At 42.6% G+C, this 23,310-nt stretch overlaps 2 protein-coding genes across 3 annotated transcripts; both read right to left on the reverse strand.

Moving 5' to 3' along the window:
* Window positions 1-199: 199 nt before the first annotated feature.
* On the reverse strand, window positions 200-18,982 carry ccnjl (cyclin J-like). 2 transcript variants are annotated; one of them, XM_086222619.1, is made up of 6 exons: window positions 18,697-18,982; window positions 17,966-18,074; window positions 12,524-12,734; window positions 3,799-4,098; window positions 3,519-3,678; window positions 200-3,170 (listed from the first exon to the last, which is right to left on the reverse strand). In XM_086222619.1, exons 2-6 carry the CDS (start codon window positions 18,032-18,034, stop codon window positions 2,645-2,647), a joined length of 1,266 nt encoding a protein of 421 aa, XP_086078745.1. In that variant the 5' UTR covers window positions 18,035-18,074; window positions 18,697-18,982; the 3' UTR covers window positions 200-2,644. The 2 variants fall into 2 exon arrangements, with proteins under 2 accessions (XP_086078745.1, XP_086078743.1); XM_086222617.1 differs by having other exon boundaries at window positions 17,966-18,077.
* A 244-nt stretch (window positions 18,983-19,226) lies between these two features.
* c1qtnf2 (C1q and TNF related 2) lies at window positions 19,227-23,275 on the reverse strand. The gene is made up of 3 exons (XM_086221498.1): window positions 22,312-23,275; window positions 21,764-22,021; window positions 19,227-21,255 (listed from the first exon to the last, which is right to left on the reverse strand). Exons 2-3 carry the CDS (start codon window positions 22,011-22,013, stop codon window positions 20,615-20,617), a joined length of 891 nt encoding a protein of 296 aa, XP_086077624.1. The 5' UTR covers window positions 22,014-22,021; window positions 22,312-23,275; the 3' UTR covers window positions 19,227-20,614.
* Window positions 23,276-23,310: the final 35 nt, after the last annotated feature.

Below are 23,310 nucleotides of genomic sequence, written 5' to 3' on the forward strand. Positions count from 1 at the left end.
CTTTATATGACCTCACACACAAGGCGTACTGTGGCTGTGTGAATGCACCAGCAGCATGTGGTCTCGGTGTGTGAAACCTGCTCAGTTTATCTCTGCTGCTCTTCTTGGCAACACAGCACACACACACACACACACACACACACACACACACACACACACACACACACACACACACACACACACACACACAACACTCCAAAACAGTTTACGTGTGTTTATTTTTCCATGGCACATTATGATAAAATAGACCCTTTTATCATTCAGTGTCACATAAAGCAAAACTACAGGTTGGTACAAAATATAAAAATATAAACTGGAAGTTTATGGTGTCAATTCATTACATCGGACAAGTGTTTGGTGTGAGGGACATCAGCACCTTTCACAGGAGCAGTAAACAGTAAAACAGTAAAACTAACTAAACACAAAATCAGTCATATTTATCACTCCAAAAAAAAACCAAAGGTGTTGGCTGCAATATGCAACATATTCATCGTGTTCAGAGCCCAACTGCCCTGTAGAAGAAATCAAGCGATCACACAATTCTCAAAAAATAAGTTATTACAAAAAAAGGTGAGCCAGTGGTGTGTACACGAGACAGTGACGGCTGTGGTCAGCTTCAACAGAAAACGTTATTGCACCTTTGACACCTCAGTGAGTAGTTGCTCATGAGTTATGAGGAAAAGAGCAAGTTGATCTCTTTCATCTAGTTCACACCCATAGCGTTCAATCAAAACTAATATACACTGGAAAACAAAGGGAATGTAAAAAATATATATATCATAAAGTTGTACAAAAAAAGTTAGCGAAAACAAAGGCATAGCATCATTTCACGCCCTTTTCAGAGGAGCTAAGATGTCTAGCTGTATGGGATTTGGTGACTGGTGAGTCTATCGCTGTAGCGCTTTCAGAAGGCTTCATGTGATCCGAGAAATGGACTCCGAAGAATTTACGTTTGGCTTGTCGGCTGCTGAGGACGGCGCTGACATGGTGGTTACGAGTCAAGAGAGAAATGACAGTCAGCTATAATTACTTTCTAACTTACAATTTACTTCATTTCAGTCAAAATTGGATTTGGGGTCATTTAAAAGTATCCCCATGGTAACCAGTGAGTACCCTATACGACCAGCACAGAGAATCTGCATGTGTTTATAGTTAAACAGGAAGTAGAAGATTGTGAGCTTTCCAAATGTGGGGAGCAATTACAGCTGACTGGCTGCAGATGTTTGTGTGTGAACACGGCGACCACGAGGTTGTTCCACTCGGATCCAACGACCAGGCCATCTGAGTTGTTGGGATGATCCAGTGATGAAGAAGGGGAACGTTTCAGACCCCAGAGATGCAGCTTTAGCATCACCTTAAAGCGTTTGAGCAAAGTAGAATGGGACGGCTGCTAGAGTCAGCCTTCAACCTGAGCCTGAATATACAGTTTCCAGAATCATGTACACACACACAAAAAAAACCTATAATTATTCAATGGTGTTTCTAAGTTTGTATAAAAAGCTATATTACTTCAAAACAAAAAAAATTAATAAAAAGAACAAGAGAAGAACAAGTCATAAATAAAAGCTATGGCATATTTCAATGGAATCATATTCAAGTAATCGTGTTCAAGTCCCTGATACTTAGTGGTTCATGTAAACATCATTAACACAGACAGAACCAGCAATTCATAAGGCGGCAGCAGCAATTCATATGTACACTACACGAGTGACGTCCACGTCTCCTTCACCGTGCTGGTCCAGTCACATCCGTTTGTGGTAACATCTTTGAGTGGAGCTGGAGTTGAAACCTAAGTATGACCAAGCCCATGGCTGCAAGAGCGCCACATATTCACCTGAGTGTGTGGCAGCTCCGCCAAAAGGCTGGACTTTGGAGATGGGAGAGAAGAGATGATGACGACAGAATGAGAGAGAAAATGACTGAACCTTGCCGTTTGAGGCTTTTCATGCTGGTAGCTTCACCTGCTGTGCACAAAACAATGAATTCTCCGTCCCCTCTGAGGGCTAATGCAGTGAGGAATTTCCAGAGGGGCCCTTCAGGCTTGACACAGACTACAGGTGTTCAGTCAATGTGCGCTAACTTTAAGGACACGTGTGTTTTCCCATCTCTCAAATATTGTCCCCTTTTTTCCTCTCCTGGTAATGTCTTAGTTTTGAGAGGTTATCAATTAAAAAAATATGTCAAGCAGCAAGAAATAATTATCACAGATATTTTGTGTTCTATGCACTTCTAAAATTGGCTCAGTCATCACTGCGAGCAGGCACTGGATGAGGCGGGTGTTGGATCACATTGCTGCTTTCCTCTCATTCACAGTGGTGATGGGATCAGAAGAACACAGATTCATTGAATCAGTCAAGACTATGGCAGGAATATGTTGCACTGCCTTGCTGTTCTAAATGAGCCTGTGGAGCATTTGTCACGTCAGTGTGATGACTTCCACCGGGTCTGTAGTGCCTTTGGACCTCTGCTTGCGTTTGAGGCGTCTCTGTGAGAGGGCGGGGGGGCTGGGACATGCTGAGGGTGTTGCGGTGCCGACGGAGAGAGAGAGGAGGTCTGTGAGTGGATGTTTCGGGGGAGGAAGCTGGGACGGGAGCTTTGTGGTACACTCCTGTATGGGTTTATGATCCCTCTCCGTCTCCTGGCGTCACCTATCAAAGCAGCCGGCTGTGAAGGTGTGATGGGCCCCCAGGTAGCCCCCGCTGTAGGCCATGCTCAGGCAGTGGCGAGGTTCTCCAGCAAGGGCCATTTGCAGAGAAATGGGGCCCTGAAGTGGCAGCGCGCGAGCCCCTGGCTGGAGGCCAGAGGCCAGACTGGGGTAGGAGGGGAACGCACCCCCAGCAGTCATGCAGGGAGCCCCAGCTAGGAGCCCCAGCCTGTGACTCTGAAGAAAGTCCTGAGACATGTTCACTACAGGCCCCAAAGCCTGGGAATCAGCAAGCACTTGCAGCTGGGACAGCGAAGGGGAATGCTGGGAAAGGTGTGGGAAGCCGTCTGGCTGGAAGAGCAGCTGTGGTGTGGAGGAGGCTGAGGAGGAGGAGGAGGAGACAGACCTAGGGATGGCTGACACCGGAGAGAGGTGAGATGTCTGGGGCTGAGACTGCAGCGAGGATGGTCGGTGAGGGGGGGTGGATTTGGTTTTGTTGGCCTCCTTCACATCGTTGTCATGAGCACTGTGGACAGAAAAGTTATAAATACGATGAGAAGTGGAGAATTAAAGCAGCACCTGTCACTGCATGGTTGAGTGGCTACATGTGTGAAAGAGGACGGATGTATTAGCTGGAGCATAGATGGAGCGCATACAATAAATCCTGTATTGACAGTTACACTGATGCAGGAAAATAAACATCTCTGACCAAAGAGAGTGCAGCTGTTTACTCTCCAGTGAAGGTACAAGATGGGCTTATCAGACGTAAACCTTTCAACCTGATGATACACTCAAATAAATAAGCTTTGACTTAAAGGAGAGCATCCCTAAAGCCATGGCAACCAGAATTATCCAGAGATAGAAAGTCTCTTACAGCAGCATGAGCTCTATGCACTGGGTGAGGTGGTCCCAGGTGTAGCCGGTGAGCAGATGCAGGGCGGTTGTCCAACTCGGGGAAATCTGCAGGCAAATACGAGATGCTGCCACACACGCCGCAGCAACCTGGGACGGCCGGAAACTCAAGAAGGCGTGGTCTAAAAACACAGAGTTCCATAAGGTCTTGGCACTTGTTTTTTTTGTTTTTGTTTTTTTTACAAACCACACACTCAGTACCTCATATCTAAACCTGTAGGGAGATATTCCACTGAACCCACCTTGCAGTGAGACTTCCAGGAAGTAGTGAGTGTATTTATCCATGAACGCCTTGGTTTTGGAGAGAGAGGACAGGGGCCAACCGTTGTACAGGTCGCCCTCCTGCACCGAGGCATGGAGGTAGTAGTCAATAAAGTGGGCGGGTGTGGGCATGCATAGATTCCAACCAAAGGTCTCCAGCAGCAGAAGCTCCATTTTGATCAGATCCCTCTTGTTGAGAACCAGGTTGAGGCTGCACATGAAGCCCAGTGAGTTCAACTGCTCCAGTTTAGGAACCCGGTCCTCCTTCTCCTCAAATTTACCTGAACAGACACAGCGTGGCGTTAGAGAACATCTGAAACTTCCCTTTTCTTCTCCTGAGACACATGGGGAACAAATTCATTTTTATTGAGAGCTCCATCATTTGACTTCAACAGCAGCAACTGCTTTTGCTTCTCACAAGTATTGAACCCAAATTTATACGCACTCTTGTCACTGACCTACACATTTAACTTTGGTTGTTTTCATGTTTTTGAAAAATCCTTAGCCTCCATCTGGTGTTGCTACAGTTTTTGAGCCAGGCTGGGACACAGTCTAGAATCTTAAACCCAGTCATCCTCATATAGGGGGTTGCTAACAGATGTATGCATTATAATCAATTGGGCCTTGAATGAGTATTAACAAGTACCACCACATGCAGCAGGGTTTTGGTCAGCTTAGCACAGCTTTTGCTAAACTGTTGCTATCCAAGCATTAGCAATTAAGTTGACATTAGTGAACATCTGGCTGTAGAGCTGAGGGAGCACCCTAACAAGCCTTGGAAGCCACACTGCAGGCCAGTGTGGGGCACTTAGCGAGGATTATACAAGCCTAACACTCTCCATGAAAGTCAGCTTGATCCCTGATATTTCTGGCCCTCTCACTCCAGATCCTTGCAGACATTACAGCAGTGCCATTATGGTTAGCCCCCACCCGATCCCAAGACACCCCCTGCTTTCCATAGCAACAGCCCAGAGGCCTCCGGGGTCTGGGCGACCAATGAAGAGGGACGATTCAACCTTTAATCAAAGAGGCTAACAGGGGTATCCTTTAGGCTCAAATTTGGGAACCAGAGTGAGGAGATGACAGGGACATCTGATCCAGGCTTCTGAAAAACACCTGGTCCCTTTAAGTATACAGCATTTAAGATTTGATACACACAAATACACATACATATTACATACACAAACATATACGTGTATATATATATATATATATATATATATATATATATATACGTGTATATATATATATATATATATATATATATATATATACATACATACACACACACATATATACACACACACATATATCCCTAGATAGATAGAGAGATAGACAGATGATAGATAGACAGATAGATAGATAGATAGATAGATAGATAGTTTTAGATATAGGGATCATCAAAAATATTTATTATATTTGCAATCTTGTCAAATCCAATCACCTGAACCTGAGACCATGAGGAAATAATTAAACAACATTAAAAGCCCAGTGGATCGTACAGTGGCTGGGATTTAAATGTAAATATGTCATTAAGGTAATAAAATTAGGATAAAACAGTTTATTGTAGCCAGGCTTGATATGTGGAATAAAACTACAGCAAATTCCAGGTCACTGTTGTAGGATCATGGATTACTTTTAATGGTGGGTGAAAAGGCAATCAGTTGAGGTTTTTTTTTGTTTGTTTTTTAATTTCTATTCTAGTTTTCATGTTAAACCCCACTCAAATATGATTTTTATAAGGATCTGTATCTAAAAGCCTTCCTGCGATTTGAACCATCTAGTAGACCATATTGTGATTTTTGAATTTTTCAATTGTGATTAATTTCTCAGTGCTACTTGACTCAAATACAGTGTGTGTGTGTGTGTGTGTGTGTGTGTGTGTGTGTTTATCACCCAACATTAATTGGCTTCATAAAAATATTCATCTAGCTGCAGTTCTACACACCACTCTAGTGAGATCAATCTTGGCCTGTAATCTAAAAACATGGCAACCAACAACTGGAAATGGGGCCTTTATTGATTTGTCCAAGCTGCTGTTGAAGTGGACGCAGTGGATACAGAGAGGAACAACTGTCACTGCTACCAAGTCTTTGATGAAGCTCATTTACCTCTGTATGGCCTCATCTACAGGACAGGACCGGAGCGCCTTCCGATCAAGTGTGAGTTTTACCACTGATGTTGCGACCCACCGTTAAGCAGGGCAGAGGAGAGGAAGGGAGTGAATGGTTGAGAGAGCATGAGTGGAAGGGTGAGGGGGGATCTGCAGCTCAAACCAGCCAGAGGGGCAATTAGCAGAGAGGCAGTAATGGCGTCCCTCCACGAGAACAGGAAGCACTGAGAGGCAGGGCTGTTTACACCCACCAGTGCTCCCAGTCCACACTTGCCCCATTCTCTCGCCCTCGTATCCTCAGGATCCAAGACTCTGTCTGCTGCTACTAGACTGCAATGTCCACACAGACAACGTCATAAAACGCCATCAATATCCCCCAATCTCCACACAACCCCGGCCCCTTTGATCTTTTAAGAGAAACACGGCGCAAGTCAATCGCTTCATTGTGCTCTGTGATTACACATAAAAAAAGATGGATGTCTGAAAAGCACAAGAACAAATAAAGTAACTTCATAGAAGCCTTCAGATCACGACAGCATGATTCAAGCCACAAACAAGTCTGACTCACTGTAGGAAGAACTGACTCCTGTATATATTACAGCTATCTTTGACGAAACAATGGTCTCTTTTTATTCTAACGAGGTGTTGCGGCTGCAGACTTGGAGCCAAAAACAGCCTCAAGCAGAAATGGTAGCTCGGAAAAAAGAGTTGATGTGCATCATTAAACAGGGCTGGAAATATTTACGCAACAGCACCAATGATTACTATTTACATGACTAATCACTGACTATTACTCCCTTGTCAGACAAAAGCAAACATAAATAAAAAATAATTTAAAAAGCCAAAAGGTACGCTAATCTACAACTAAGAAAATACCTGAGAAGCTGGATGACGTGCTTTTATTAACTAACCTGTTACTTGCTGAAAATTTACAAATTATCCTTCTTTTTCCAAAATTGCTTCAGATACATTTTCTGGTAATTAAATAATCAGGACTTGTTTAAAATCTAGAGCTCTCAAGTATTAAGATGGAAGGAGATTAAAGCACTTCTACATTCCTGCCTTTAAGTGCAGGAACAGCCATTCAGTATATTTACCTTTAATAAAGTCAAATACACAGTACTTTTAGCATTTTGTTGTTGTTTTTCTTACAGTAACAGCCTGTGATAGCAAGCCGAGAACAGCCCAGCTCCTTGTACTATTTTGCAGTTGTGTCGCTGTTGATAAAGAAGGTGCATTCCTCTGCTGTTAGTTCAGCCGACCTGGAATGCAGGCAGCCAAATGATCCTATCTGTAGTCAGTCAAGAAATAAGAGACAATGAAAAAACTACATCAAATACTCCTTCGTAGGCCTCAACTACAGGACACCTATCCTTCCTGACGGTGACCACGGGTGAGGATGGGACAAGTAAACAGGAAGGGGTGAGAGGTTAGGGGTTAGAGAAAGGTAAGGAGAGGAAGCAGGGCCTCCTCCCAGGTGTGCTGTTTGGGGAAGGGGTGAGGGTGGAGAGGGTTTGAGCGTCGGGGCTGTTGGAAACATGAGAAGGGTATTCTTATACGTCAAGAACAACTTCTGCTGCCCTCCATTTTGAAGGTGTCATGTAGTCTTTTTTTTTCTCAAATTGAGGCCCATTTACGAGATGGATAAAATACAAGTACACCTGCATATAAATTAGGGTTTAGCATGTTAGTAAGACTGTGAAGTTTAGCTTTGAATACAATAAATATTTGTTAAAATAAATCCATATATAAGTTTCATACTTTTCTAAAAGGTATATTAAGGAAAATTCAGCTCCCAAAACAGGATAAATAGTAAATGTCAAAAGCTTATTCTTCTTTTACACTTCCAAAATGAAACACATTGATAGAAATTCATCCCTCATCAGTACTTCATGCATAACGGTAATACTTTACTGGGCTGAACAACAACCTATCAAATTTTTTACTGGTATTCCAATATCAAACTACTGGGAGGTGCAATATTTTCTGAAGGCCAAATACTATTCTAAATGAAGTATTGTGCTGCTGCAATTCAAAGTTATCCCAGCATGTAAACGGTATTCTAAAGAAAACTGTTTAATGCAGATCCTTGCAAAAATCAAACCATTATCATGCACTTCAATTCAAATGTCAATGATGAGACTAATACTATAACAATAAAATATAATAATAATAACAAGTGAGTCACATCACAATTGCAAAACCAATAAAAAATAATCCCAACTGGGTATTTTTCCAAAATTGTTGGGCCCCAATAGTTGATTTAATGTTGAGTCTGCCTTTCAGATAAAAGTATCTTGATCCTGTTCTTCCCTCTCTCCTGCCGTTTCTTTGTCTTGACCGCCATGAAGGAATTTCCTCTGCTCTTGTGACTCCTTTTATTTGCTGGTTCATCTTTCATTGGAAGTGTGTAATTGGTCACAGCTCCATCACAGAATCTCCATGTTGCCACCCCTGGCCCTGACAGCTCCCACAATGTAGGCCTGAGTCAACCTTTAACCCCTGGTGCTAATGCCTAAGTGACCGGGGAGAATCTAAGAAACTCCAGCCCAGTGTGTGTGTGTGTGTGTGTGTGTGTGTGTGTGTGTGTGTGTGTGTGTGTGTGTGTGTGTGTGTGAGAATCAATCAACTGAGCCTTGCATTGTGGATCATAGGGGCCAACACATAGAGCATGTGGTCAAAAAGAGTCCCGGGCAGATGTATTACAAACTTTGTGGGTATAATTGAATAAATAACTCTCAAATCAGAACAGTGCTGCACTATCAGCTGATAATAATGAATATCATTAAATTTTCTAACCCTCTTAATATATCTCTCTGTAATTTCTTTAATCATGACAGCCATGTGTAACAGCCCTTCTGTTTGAGTTATAATCAAACCTCTGAGAGAGAAGTAAAGCAGGAGCCAGGTTCCTCCTAATCTACATTTCAGGGCATCCTGCTGAGTGGTTCAGTTCTAACATGTCCCACTTTGCATGCAACCACCTCTCCCTCCTTTTCTACCCTGTTTAACATCAGCAACCGACCTGCCTTTGAAGTATCACTCCCCTCATTTCCCAACCCCCCCCAGGGATGTGGGGCTGCTTTTACTGGCCGCCCTGTCCCAGGACCAGCTCTCTCTGCCTGTCCCTGAAAAGGTGAGAGAATAAAGAGGAAACAGAGCCAGCAGCGAAAGGTAAAAGGACACCACTAGAGCCCCGTCAGTCAAATTATGTGGCAGTAATGGAATGCCCTGTAAATAGGAACCTCCTTAATGGCTTAAATGTGGATCCTCATTAGGTGATCAGGTGAAAAACTCCATTCATTATCACATGGCTGCCATAGCAACCATATCATTCAGCAGACTAGCTTAAAGCAAGTCTAGCATGCATGCATGCATGCACGCACGCACACACACACACACGCGCGCACACACACACAACCTCCAGCCCTCAGTCTCTGCTCCCCTCCCCCTCCCTGGAAGGGTCTGGCTGCCTGGCTGTCCTGCCTTCATTGACGGGCTTTTGTTTGAGGCCTGACTTGGAGAGCATATGGCAGGTGCCCCTCAGCACACAGTTCCTCCCAACCCCCGGGCTCTGAGGCCTGTGTAAGTGCACTGTGTAGTCAATATGACTGAGCTTCTTGTGCATTTCACAGGATGCTCTTTTTTTTTTTTTAGTCTTTGAGACCCTCCACTGAATCAGCATCACTGAACAAACCCAGTGACAACCATGAAGCAAAACAAACCATGAAATAGGGCATCCAACTGATAATCAAGCACAAAACCCCACACTCAAGACATAAATATAGAATACAACACTGACACCAAATGAGACACATCCATGATGTCATTTAGCATAACAAATAGCTGCTGTATGCAGAGCTCTGACTTCAGGGACTTCAATCTGTCAAGAAGACAGATGTGGTCACTGCAGGACATCCCAGAGTGCAACACAACAGAAACTTTAAGTCTGGGGATTAATTTTTAAAATCGAATGTGTAAACATTAACGATCTTCAGTGAATCTTTCATTCTTCTCTCTGAGAAGTGCAGCTTTCCAGTAAAGCATGGTCTCAAAATAAATGCCCAACTGCCAATAAGACTTAATCCCAGTGGGTTTAAAAATCTGACAATAATCTGACTCCTGCAAAAGAAGAAGCACTCATCCATTTACAGACATGCACACACAAGCACCCACAAAAACACACAATAGTGTAACAGGATTAAGAAGTAACTGCTGAGAGGCACAAAAGAGGTGGCAATTAATTAACCGAGTGCGGAAACCTAAACATTTTTAAGAAAGACTATGTATGTGCCAACAAAGGCATGCAGTGGGACCTGGGGCCGCTGTTCAATAACTAGGCCAGATTCCAAAGCACCTCAGGACGTATAAAAACCAAAGACAGCTTTGAATCAAAACCCCCTTTCAAGCCTCCATCAATCACAACAGAGACTCTCTGGAGTCTTGAAGGAGTCAGATGCAGCAGAGCAGAAATGAGAGAGCTTGAAAAGGCTAAAGAAAAAAGATTTGATAAAAAAAAGATGATTAATCGATTAAAGAATAGAGGAAGAGCCCGTGTCCAGGTTGGGTAGATAATATTTATATCACTCTGTGAGTTAACTCTCAAAGCTATTCTGGGATTCTCAGGAGATTGCTTTTAAATAAAACCTCTTTCAAGTCTCACTCTAATTTATCTCACCACAGAGACTACTCTGATTGCAAAGATGGCTTCAGCGTCATTACCCGTGCACACACAAACATACACCGCGCCCTCCCAAGTGAGCGGGCCCTGTTCCAGACTTCCACTTTGACGCCATCATTAGTCTAATTACCCATGATGCCAAGGGCTGCATTAATGTACCAAAAACCTCACAGTCTGTTAATCACCAAACAGACAGAGACACACTACAACACAACCTGCAGCAAGCATCAGCAGGGGGAGAATGATTAACAAAGCTGCTTCACGTGAAACACACACAAGTTTAGACGTTGCAGCAGAGAAACACATTCACTCCCTTCTGTTGATACACTGACAGCTTGAGAAGGACACAGATTACAAATAATATTTATCAGATCATTTGTTTATAAAGAATCCAAGAGAAAGAAAAAGAACAAAACCAACCCTATCTGTCGATATCTCCTCTGGACCTCTTTAGTCCAGTTGGAAAATGATTTGAAAATAGTTTTAAAAACTGGTTTACGAAACATTCTGGTATTCATCTACATCATACTGCAGTTTTAAGTAAACTCTTCTGACATAACAGGAACGGTGTATGTCAGGGACTATTTTCACCTGCGGCCTGATACACAACAGATTCAAGACAATCATACTGCACCTCACAGAATGGATGGGACAGGCTGTTGCACCTCTGATCAGTCAATGGAGGTGGTAGCAGCAAAACAAAACAATAGAATATGATATTTCTGGAGTTATGATCATCATAGTTAATCACCACCACTGTGAATTTCATTAATGTTACCTAACATTTAATCATGTTATTTCTTTCTATGCAAATAGCAGTAACTTAGCTACATTAGCTAACGTTACACTGAAATCCATCTCGGGGTGGACCAGAGCTGTTTGATCATTGCTGGTCAGCAAAAGTTTACAACTGTGTTGAACGACGTACGAACATTATAATGACATAAAAGGCATCATGATCTTGAATTAAATAATTTTTATAGGTTAGTAAATTGTTATTTCTGTGTAACTATACAGCAGTCCGTCTGGCCTAGTCAGTTTATACATTTTAAAGCATGAATGTTAAAAATTATTCATTTAGGGTTTTGGAGTAAAATGGAAGTCTTCAATTTTGGCTATGAAAGCACTACATTTTAGTACCCAATAATACACTGGTATCTTTACCAGTACATTTGTGGGAGTTGCTCACTAGAAAAATTTGAAATACCATCACATTATACATGAAAACGTTGGTCTATGAGAGCAGAATGTGTACCATAAGAAAATAAAGCGTGTGATGAATGTACGCCTCCAGATCACAATGACAGCAGGGGGGTATATTGGCCTTGGCAGGTGCAGTGCTGCTTCATCTCTGACTGCATGAGGCTTTAGTAACCACAGACATGTTATTACAGCAAAGATCAAAGACGGACAGAAAGTTCTGCAGACACGAGTATAATCCCCAAAGGTTAGACCAATTTTTTCCTGAAACAAAGGCACTGGCTTTCCATCACACTAGCGACATCACATCTGACAGTAGTGAGTGTCAGTACCGGCCTCCGTGGCTGATCTATTCAAACTAGCCATGCTGCAGTTTGTATTTCACCTTGTGCCATCTGTGCACAAATTCCAGTTACTATAGCTCTTCTGGCAAAGGAGACACTTATTTGCATTTACAAGTTCAAATGAAACCCAGAAGTTGCCATTAACGAGTCTTGAATATTAAATAATTAATGCTGGGGGGCACTTGGAGAGCAAATTACCTCCACCAAGGCAATGTGGTGTCTGCCGACAAACTATCACTTGGGGACTAAAGACCTTAATTCTTTATTCTATTCCCCAGCATCACCTACGGCAAATAAAACGACATTTTTCTGCAATGTATACAACATGTTCTGAAAGGAAGAAGGTAGAAGACCATTATAGAACTTACTAGCTAGGAGCAGACAGGAGAGGGCGATGACATAGAGCTGCTTGACAGCCACGTCATAGTGGTCCATGAACAAGTCCAACAGGTAGACTGCCAGGTGACGTGCAGTGGGACAAAGCTGGTAGCGGTTACTCAGAATGGCCAACAAGTCTGCAAAGTACCGACGCATTCCGATCTGTGGAGAATGAGCCCGGTAGATGGGTAACTTCAGCTCCTGGAGGGGAAGAGGAGAGGAGGCATGATGTGAGTCACTGGGTGAGAGGAGCAGGGTGGGCAGGAAGCAGTGGTGGAGAAACATGCGGGGTGTAAATGATATGCATAATAGTGAGCCATGTACGTCTCCTGCTGACTGGCTTTAACTGCTGTCAGGAGAGCTGCTGCTGCTGAAAAAAATCACATCACGAATTCACCATCAGCAAATCTTGATCATGCTTCAACCTCATTTCAATTCGATTTTATTCTCCTTTGCTGCAACGACGAGGAGCTAATTTGGGTCATTGCAGGGGTCTCTGAGCAATGGGCTGTGGGTGATGGTGTGTGTGTGTGTGTGTATTTGGGGGTGGGTATGGTTCCTTCAGTGGAGGTTGAGTAGTAGATAGGATTAGGTTTCACCCCTAGCACATCTCCTATTCATGTTCAATTAGCTGCATGTGTTTCAAAGTGGAAGGGAGACACTCAGGAGCATTAGCATTGAATCAGCCTCGGGTACCTCCCCAATCAGCCTCACACAACAGGACTCACACAAAGATCCAGTTTCACAGCAGCAAACTCACACTTTACACTATGCTTGTCACAAGAACCGATACTTCAGTACCAAGTCGGTACTAAGATTCTGAAAATGTGACGGTACTGACTTTTCTAGAAAACCCGAAGTACCGTTGGTACCGAGGAGCCAGATCTGGCCACTTCCTTAGTGTTGTTTTTTGGCTGTAAATGAGCAATTATATGGCAACCCTCCTACAGTGCTGATCACGTGACTGACTACCCTGCTAAGAACAACAACATGCAACATGGCGGAGGCACACGCATCTGGGTCGTCAACTACAGCGACAGCTGCCCCCCAATTAATTGAGGAGAAAAACGCCAAAAGTTGCTTATGGAAATACTTTGGATTCGAGGCTGATGAGGAGGGATTACTAACTGATCCGCAAAAACCTACATGCAAAAAATGCCTTCACCGTACCACAGCGAAGGGGAGCAACACATCAAACTTGGCAAAGCATTTAAAAGACAAACATCCAGATTTGTACAAAGAATTCAAGGTGAGTGCATTTGAATTCAAACAATATTGTTTGTTGTTTACTTGGTTCAAATAAAGGAGTGTATGTTGAACTACAGGGGACTTATTGTTTATTTTTTATTTTTACCATGGTATCAAGTGGTATCGAGTAGCGTGGAATTTAAGTGGTATTGGTATCAACTACTAAATTTCTGGTATCGTGACAAGCCTGCTTTACACTGTACCAACTCAAAGCACAGCTACTCTCGCTATGGTTAAGCTGCTTATAGCAGAAATGTTTTTTCTTCTCAAACATGTTTTTGCTCTCTTGGAATCCCAAGTTTAAAAAAAACAAAACCACAACAACAGCAACTGTTTTTGATTTGGATTTAATAAGAGATTGAGGATTGGCAGATTAATCTTCTTAAACTGAAAGGGTTCTGGGTCTCAACAGTCAATACTTTGCTATGCAAGACTTTGCAAAGAGGGGAAAATGTACAAACATTGTCTGGTTTGCACACACTGACACCTATTTATTTTGTACGCAACTAAAACAACACCGATTCACAGACTGACACTTCAATGGAATCCAAAAATAAACAGCCCCCCCCCCCCTTTCAAATCCACATTGAGCAGCACCACCCCCGGTGCCACAATCAGCCACAGCATCCAAGCCTCCCCAAATTCTCCTCCCACTGCTTCAGCCAGGTCCATCTGTCTGTCTGGGGGTACAAGGGCAGCAGGAGAACTGGGGTGGATGTGGGAGGGGGACTGCATGAGTCTGAGGGGCTCAGGGGGGGTGGTGCTGGGTGGAGAGGTGCCTTTGTGGGGGACCCGCACCGTAATTAAGGATTCCACAGCTGCCTCCGCCTGATTTGCATGTCTGATAATTTGCCACATGCTACACACCAGCGCTATCTCTCACATCAGGGCATTACCACTGCAGCAAACGTCATTAAGGCTGGAGGAGGCTGCGGGGGAGCGGGTTCCATGCAGGAAATGCGAACACTCTGTGGAGGCCTCTTAACACAGAGCTCCACATTTCCACAGCATGATTTCACTATTCACTCCTGAAATACACTCACACGATGGTGTTTGGTTTCGATGAATGTAAGCATTTGTGGTTGAACACAAACTAGACCATTACTTGTAGACATCTTATTGTTCTAAGAAACAGCAGAACTCCATGTATTTGTGAATGCCTAGTTTGATCATTTTTTGAGGATCAGAACTCCATCAGACAATTGCCTGTTTTTCCCTCATTAAGCTGCTGACCATTTTAAGAGTAACAGTTGACACATTTCCCAGAGGTGACTGAATGTGTTCCAGCCAGTTTACAATCCTATAAGAACTAATGAAAACAAAGGATGGCAAACGTTATTTGTAAAATTACTTCATTACCCCCCTTTGATGAGGGAAGTTGCACTGTGGCCCGAAGGACATGACAATAAATCAGGCATATTTACAGCCGGATGATCATAGGATTTTTAAAACAACGGCTATCTTGCCAGAGGTCTTTGATAAAGATATCAGAATAGGGGTTTTTTTTGTCCAAATTCATGTTAAACTCACTTTTGCCCGGTTCAGTATCATAGTAGAAATTAACACCTTTGCCAGTTTAGCCCCCCTCCCCTCACCAGCCAACAAAACCTGCTTACATCTGGTTTTTACCTGCAGTGGGAACAGGTTTCATCAGATTTCTTCCCAGTTCAAATGACTCTCAGGCTGTTTATCAGCTCAGATCAGCATTGATGTAAACACAAAACCCGGGTGAACTCAGTAATGTGCAGCCTGTTTCTAGTGCTTCACTCTCTGACACGCATACACGATCAACGACACACAGGGAGGAACGAGAGCCACTAACTTCTCTAACTTTTTGTCACCTCAGTCACAAATTCAACCCATCTTTGTTCAAGCAGCAGCGCTTTAACATTGTGTTGAGTTTGAAAAACAGACTGGAGCAGAAGATATAAAACTGTAACAACAGAACCACCACCACTGCCCTACATCCTTCCTGTTTATTCTTTTTTTCCAGTGTGTTGACGAAGATTCTGACTGTGACGCACCAGAGGGGGAAAAGAAGAAAAAAGAAAGACAATTCCTCATCTTCTTGGAATTCAAATGGGTTCGATCTGCTTTTATGAACAGGTTTATGTATACGGAAGTTTATTCTGGTCTTTATTCTCCCTCTGTCTCCAAACTATCCACGGTGGGAGAAAATGAACCAGAGTATGCCGAAGTAAACAAAGCAGCACCTTTAGATGGAGTTTCCCGTAGAGAAGAGCTACTCTTAGCCGAACAAGATATTCAGCTGTCACCGTGAGGAGTGACTGAGGCACTGAAAAGAATGAAGAGTGTCTCGGTATCTTAATGCGCTGTGAGTTTAAAAGACATCTTTCTTGGATCTGTTGAAAAGTCTGAACAAAAAGAGCTGGCAGAAGACAAACATTCAGCATGTTGTTCCCTCAATGAGGAGCGTTTTATTCCATCATTATCTATCAAGTATTTTGTGCCTCAGAAGTATTTGTACTGAACTTTGTGTATCAGTGTAAGATACAGGGATGTAAATGAGCAAATGGTGGGAGTGTTGTTTATTTCCAGCTCAGCATACAGACTTTCAGGCTCTGACTCAGACACTGTCCAGTAAAGAATGAACTGAATCCAACTTTGTGTGAGTGAATGTCTCATTATGAACCTCATAAACGTGTGATTCACAGGCAGCTAGGCTACGCTCCTGCTCCCTCACGGTCGCCTCTCAATCTCCGGCACCTGATCTGGACTGGTACGAGTCCCGAGATGCCAGTCAAGTGACACACGTCTCAATTAATGTGACACAGAGATGAAGAACGATGCTCTGCTTGATTAAGACATTCTCAATTAATTAGCTCGAACTCTTCCGCGTAATTACATTTACATCTTGTTTAAGTAGACAAGTGGACCATGTAATTGTATTTTCTACCCAACTTCCGATTCCATGTGAAGAACACAACATGCTAAGACACCAAGCATATTTTCGGGTTACACCATCTAATTGCAGCTGATTCATGTTTTCAGAATTAATTTGCACAAATTATCATTACATATAATAATATATGAAATCCACACAAAAAAAAAATTGCCAGATAATTTTCTCCCACACCCAGTGTGACATCTCAGGATGCATCGTTTTGATCCATCTGACATTCCGACAGAAATATTTTACGATAATAAAAGAGCAAGAAAAACTGCGGAACAGAACTGAAACTCACGTCACCAACTAACTGATTAATAAATCTAATTCTGCAGGCCCTTTCTTCTGTACTCATCTACTGTTTTAGACTTAGCACTCTAATTATGAATCCATTTTAATGAAATTAATTATTCTCAGAATGGGTTAATTGTTTTTAGGAATTTGCCAAACTTTTAAATATAAGCAAATTAGTGAAGCTTTTTTTGGGCTATTTATGACAAAAAATTCAGTTCTGAAGTGTATAATCAAACAAAGAAGCAATCTGAGTCTGGACTCACAGTGACGAGACACTTTTTTCAGAGTTTCTTGACATTATCTGAACTACATGAGCCATTGCTTGATGATCAGTGTATATATGGGTAGCTGCAGCCATATTAAGTATAAAATAGGGCTGCACAATGAATTGAAATTTCATCTGTATGTCCGTTAACCTTCTGAAATTTCTAATGTTCAGAAAAGTGCAGTATTTATTAAAGACTAAATGTATGTCAAAATACAATTTTAACCTCAGAGATCCATCCTGCCTTCACTTCATATTCTACATAATTAAGAAAACAACAATCAGGTCACTGGTTTACGTTAAACACTAAAATAACGATGTAAAATCAACATTCTCTCTGACACTGCAAATCATTTGGCAATTAGCAATATCTAATAATTATTAATACTACTACTAGCAATTATTTGGACAAAGTCACTTTGCCTTTTCCTTCAAACTTAGCACTTTAAAACTCTGGTTATTATTTTTAATTGCAGGTTTTTAGTATTTGTACTATAAACACATAATACTACCACTGTGGTTGTACTGATGATGTGTTGTTGTTGCAGCATACATGCTATTGTTTGTGGTCTGTAACTGAGCCTTGCTGCCAACTGAATTTCGCCCAGCAGGACAAGGCACTTGTGTCTGCCTTGTTTCATGTCCGGTTAGCAGACATCCTCCACTCAGGTCGGTACAAACTCTCCATACGGACCGGTGTTGTCGTGTCAGGCTCACCTTGATGCGGAGGGACTGATGGATGTCTGCAGCTAGCTGTCCTTTCCACCATTGCAACTCCCTCTCCATCTTTTCCCATCCAGAGGAGTCGTCAAGGATCTAGTTTTACCTGCTAAAAAAAATGTGAGCAAAGTTAAAAAGCAGTAGTTTTACAACAAAACCGAAAACGGAGAGATAAGTTGAAGTTGTTTTTTTCTTCTCCATATGAAATTTGATATCATCAACAAGGGACTTGTGTTTATACTGTGAGGAAAACAAAGCTCGGTGATGATGTTGATGAACGTTTTTGAAAACGTTCCAAGCCCACAGCAGATGCGTTGTTTCAGCGAGGCCACTGACGCTGCTGGGGATGTTGAGTAGCTCAGTTAAAGCCAGCTCGACCACGCTGCAGGTCAAATGAATCAAAGAGGCCTCTCGCTCATGTCACTTTGCGATCGTGTTGATAACTGCGGAGGAAAATGAAACCAAAGACGCACTTGATCATTCTAACCTACCACGAGACAGCAGCCGGCCGGCCAGCCACCCAGCAGCCGCTCAAGTTAACTGGCCATCGGGCTCGGAGATGGCTGCTGCTCGCTTCGGTTTAGGAAAAAAAAAAAAAAAAAAAAAAAAACACAAGCGGCACACCGGGATAACGCTCAACGTCTCCACGCGGCTGAAGCTAAAGGATTCCTCCACGACAACAACCCGAGAAAGTTTCCATCTCGGTGGTAATTACATGTGCCACTCACCGCTCCGACGGGAATGCCCCCCAGACCCCTTTGTCTCAGTCCGACATCCTGAATGAGAGAACTCCTCTTCGGCTCAACTTTGTGGAAGCTCCCCTTTAATTCTTCAAAAAGACGAAGTTCAAATCCTCTGACAAGTTCATACAACAGCTGCTGACACCGAAACCCGGCGGCAGACGTTTCACCGCGTCGTTTTCTTCAAACTGTTAACACTTTTCCGAGCGGTTTTCCTCCGCCGTTTTCTCTCCGGTGGCTCCGCTGTAACAAAGTAGTCGCCTCCTCGGCTGCACCAGCTGCTGCTGTTGCGGAGGGGAGCAAGGCTCGTGCGCTCGACGTGAACGTCCCGCCTCCGTTCTGGGAGTTGTAGTCCATAGGAGGTCAGCGTCCGAACTACAAAAGACCCATCAGTCTCCGTCCAAATCTTCCTCAGGTTACATGATATTGCCATTTCATTCCTAATTTACGTGGATTAAAAATAATATTTTAGATTATTATTATCATAAGTACTATTAGCAGTAATAGTTATAGTTGTAGTATAAGTAGTAGTAGTGGTTTTAATAGGAATATTGCATAAAATGCAACGTATTTTAACCCAGTTGTTAATTACTGGAGGTTGTAACTGTTCCACCAGAGACCATTTTACTAACATGAGTTGGATTCTTTGTTTGAGACTACTTTTTGTTAAAAAAAAAAAAAAATCAGCCCAAAATGAGAAAGAAGTGAAGAAATGTAAGAATATCCTTTTGGTAGCACAATGTTGCACGGATTTCATTACCCAATCATATTCTCACAGCCCACACACACAATTATGACCTGACCTGTTTAATGTAAATGCAGCCTCTCCTGCACAGGGTGCAAAAGTGAAATACTGCTTGTACATTGTTTCTGAAATAATTTCAACATGTTTTCATGTCATGTCGTACTTTTATTTTTAATGTGCTAAAATATGTAAAGGTGACATTACTTCCTCCCTGAGTGTGTCATTAGATTTCCTAGAGTGAAGGAACAGCTGTTATCGTGTTCAGATGTGTGCGCACTTTCAGCCACTGGTTCTTTTATACCCTTTCGTCCGTTTGTCCCGCCCACATCAAATCAATGAATCAAATATTGATTAGTTCCTTCTGTTTCTGGGAATTCAGGGAAGTCCCTTGGTACCATTTAAAGAATCTCAGGATGTGAGAAAAAAGAAACAAGCTAAATGTCTGTTGCAGTTACGGGTTAAGAAATTTCGATTAAAGTCCCCTCCAGTCAACTTGTGTTTTTAAACGTTCGAGCTTCACTGTGTAGGATCATGTATCTGCAGAGTTTGACAGTGGAAGGATGTTTTCAAATTCACTAACAATCGTGTACAATTTTCAATGGGCTCAGTGACGAGCTGATGTTTAGAATCTGCGAACATATTTAGTGAAATTGCAAATATTTAGGAAGCTGATCTCGATTCAACATTCGACAAAAACAAGTGTGATACAGAAGCATGAAGCCTCCAGTTTAGTGAGAGTGAGCCTGGACCAACAGGAGACATCTTGAGTCCAGCAGTTAAACAGGTGAAATTAGAAATACTTGCATAGTAATAAACGCTACAACTGCTGTTGAGGGAGATGCAAATGTGTTTTTAACTCAACTCTTTTGTGTAACACACATTATAGTAACTAATGTTGTACTTTTACATGCATCAAAACACATGTGGTGGGTATCTTTAAGTTAATTAAGTATTGATTAATGTTGAATAAAAAATTTATTGAAATGTGGCACCGAGAAACATATGACTTGAGAATACTAAAACATGATTAAGAGACTCCGGTTTAGTTGCTGTCTTCTTTCCTTTACCGCCACCTGGTGTTGGAACTCAGGTGTTGAATTTCATCGTGGTTGAAAAATATTTCCAAACCTGAATTTGAAAATAGTGTTTCAGAAAAATATTTTAACTACCACCCTTAGCATTAGCTTTCCTGTCAGCCTCATTTAGATAATCCTGGTCCGCGTAGATGAGGAAGCCAGTGAAAGTGCTGTCCGTCCAGAAGGGGTCAAAGAAGAGTCCGTTTTGCTCCGAGTAGAAAATCTGCAGCCAGACCTGATCCAAACGCCGCAGGTGGAGAACAGTGGAACCGGATGCCACATCATGGTTCCCTGTATTTGCATCAAAAGTCTTGATCTTGTATTGTCCATTGTGCACCAATCCGATGGCCAAGTGCTTATTAGCCAGTGTGATGTCATAGGTGAAATAATAGACCCCAGGGACGGCGCAGACGAACTTTCCACTGCTGGCATTGTAGTGATTCCCCTCATTCAGCAGGATCCGGCTGAAGCGGATCGGCATCCGCTCTTTAGGGTAGCTCTTTGTCACAGCTACAGAGAAAGCTGAACGGGCTGCGCTGCCACAGTTGCAGCCTCCTGGAGCTCCTGGCAGGCCCACATCACCCCCTTCTCCCTTTTGTCCCCTTTTTCCTGCCACCCCTGGTACTCCACGAAGCCCCTTAAGTCCCCGAGGTCCAGCCTTGCCAATGACACCCTCACGGCCTTTCAAACCTGGCTTGCCTTGATTCCCCGTCCTGCCTGGATCACCTGACAGAAGACAATAAATAACAACAGAATGATAAGATAATGTTCTTGTTCATCAGAGATACTCAGAATAAAAGAAGTCAAGAATGTGTGACAGTTTCTCATTCGCCTTGGAGGAACTGTGACACATGTAAAAACAGGTGACAGAAATAACCACGAAACAGTGCTGTCATTAATAATCAATGCTTCACTTGTTAATATGACAATGCATGAAAGACGAAATAATTCTGTGTAACTGACTGCTGTACTAACAGTCACCAAATAGATGTAACATATGACTGTCTTGAGCCAATTTATTCAGTTCAAAATCATGATTCTATACAGAATGTTTGTCCCGGGCCTCTAAACAAATCAGCCGTCACACTTCCCAAACTTATTACTTATTATTATGAAACTGAAACATTAATTTTATGAAAAGCATCTTTGAAATATTCCTTAAACTAAGTGTTTTCATTTTCTTTTAGACATCCTCAGAACGTGTTGGAACATGCCATGTCATCTGGGTAAGTACCTCTGTCTCCCTTTTCTCCTTTCTCTCCATCTTTCCCATCTGGGCCATCCCTCCCAGGGGCCCCCATTGGACCCATGGACCCTGGTGATCCAGGCATTCCTGGGTTCCCTGCAGGCCCTGCCGGGCCTGGTAGACTACACACCAGCTGTGAGGAGTTAATGGTGATGTTGCGACCTTTCTTGGGTGTAGAATATGTTGTCTGGGAGAATACAACTGACAGCAAAAAGAGAAGCCCACATATCTGAAGCATGATGGTCACTGCGGAGTCACAGAAAGATGAAGGAAATCTTTCTTAGTATTACAGTACATTTATTTTTGGGGTGTGACAGCAGCAATCAGATGATGCAAACATCCAAAAAAGACATAAACTCTGCCAGTGAGGCTAACAAGGAGGGTGGTGTGGTACAAGCATACCAACAAAAACATGTCAATACTTAGAAGATAAATGCTGCGGTTAGTTCCATACCAGGAGTGCTGAGAAATATCTTTTACTCGTGCACGGGTTGAATCAAAGCATGCATGAGAGAGAGAATCTCAGAAAACCTCACCAGTTCCGCACTTTCCTCAATATTCGACTCCTTTGTCTACATGAGAGTGCAGAAAACTTCCCAACATGATTTTCTAATAATGGTTTGAGATCGCATTGTTCATCAGAAGTCCTGCAAAGAAATGTGCAGCCCAGTGAATCGCAGTCCACAACATCCGCCCTGCTGCAACAAGCACTCAGCCAAAAAAATACTTCCAACATGATGTCACCGAATTCAAGTCAGTGCAACAGTGCCTGAGCAGCTGAAGCGGGGATGCATTAGTAGACGCACACTCTGGGAAAATGGTTATTACATAACATGATTTTAATGGAATGGAGTACAAACCTTTTGATTTACTTTTCATGTATTAAGGATGTAGAGTAAAATCAGTGGAACTGATGTCTGCAACACTGTATGCAATGAATATTACCAGATGTGTTTGTGTTTATGCAGGGCCAGAAATGAGAGAGAGAGGCTCTGGCCCAGCTGTTGGGCGAGGCAGCCCCTCCTGTTCCTGATTTTTAACTTGACCAGAAGTAAAAGAGAAGTTGTTTTGTTGCTATGAGGCAGTAAAAAAAGGAAAAGAGCTTATGTCAAAAGCTCAGGAGCAGTTTATAACTTCCTGGCTGAGGTTTTGGAACAACGTTTTAACTGAACAGTGAGAAAAATGATACATTTTCATGTCAGAAGCCACTGATCCAGAAGAACCTGACACGGTGGTAAGATTCCCATCCAGTAATGTGATTCCAATACGTTTCTGAAACCTCGGGCAGACAGAAACCTCTGATATGAAGAGCACAAGATAGGGTTTTCAAGATCTGTTTATGTAAATCAATACTTCACAAATCAGATATTCCTCAGAGGATCCGAAATGCTTAATTAGCATAAGGGATCAACTTTAATGTCTGTTACCTAGCAACGCAGGTTCCACTCTCATCTCAGCAAGCCAACCAGTTATAAAACATTTAAGGTATTCAGGAGAAAAACATTCATTTTCCCCAAATAAAACACATAAAATAG

Source organism: Aulostomus chinensis, chromosome 13 (genome assembly GCF_037954235.1).
Source record: "Aulostomus chinensis isolate RoL2024-O1b breed Wild chromosome 13, RoL_Achi_v1.0, whole genome shotgun sequence".
Lineage (NCBI taxonomy): Eukaryota > Metazoa > Chordata > Actinopteri > Syngnathiformes > Aulostomidae > Aulostomus > Aulostomus chinensis.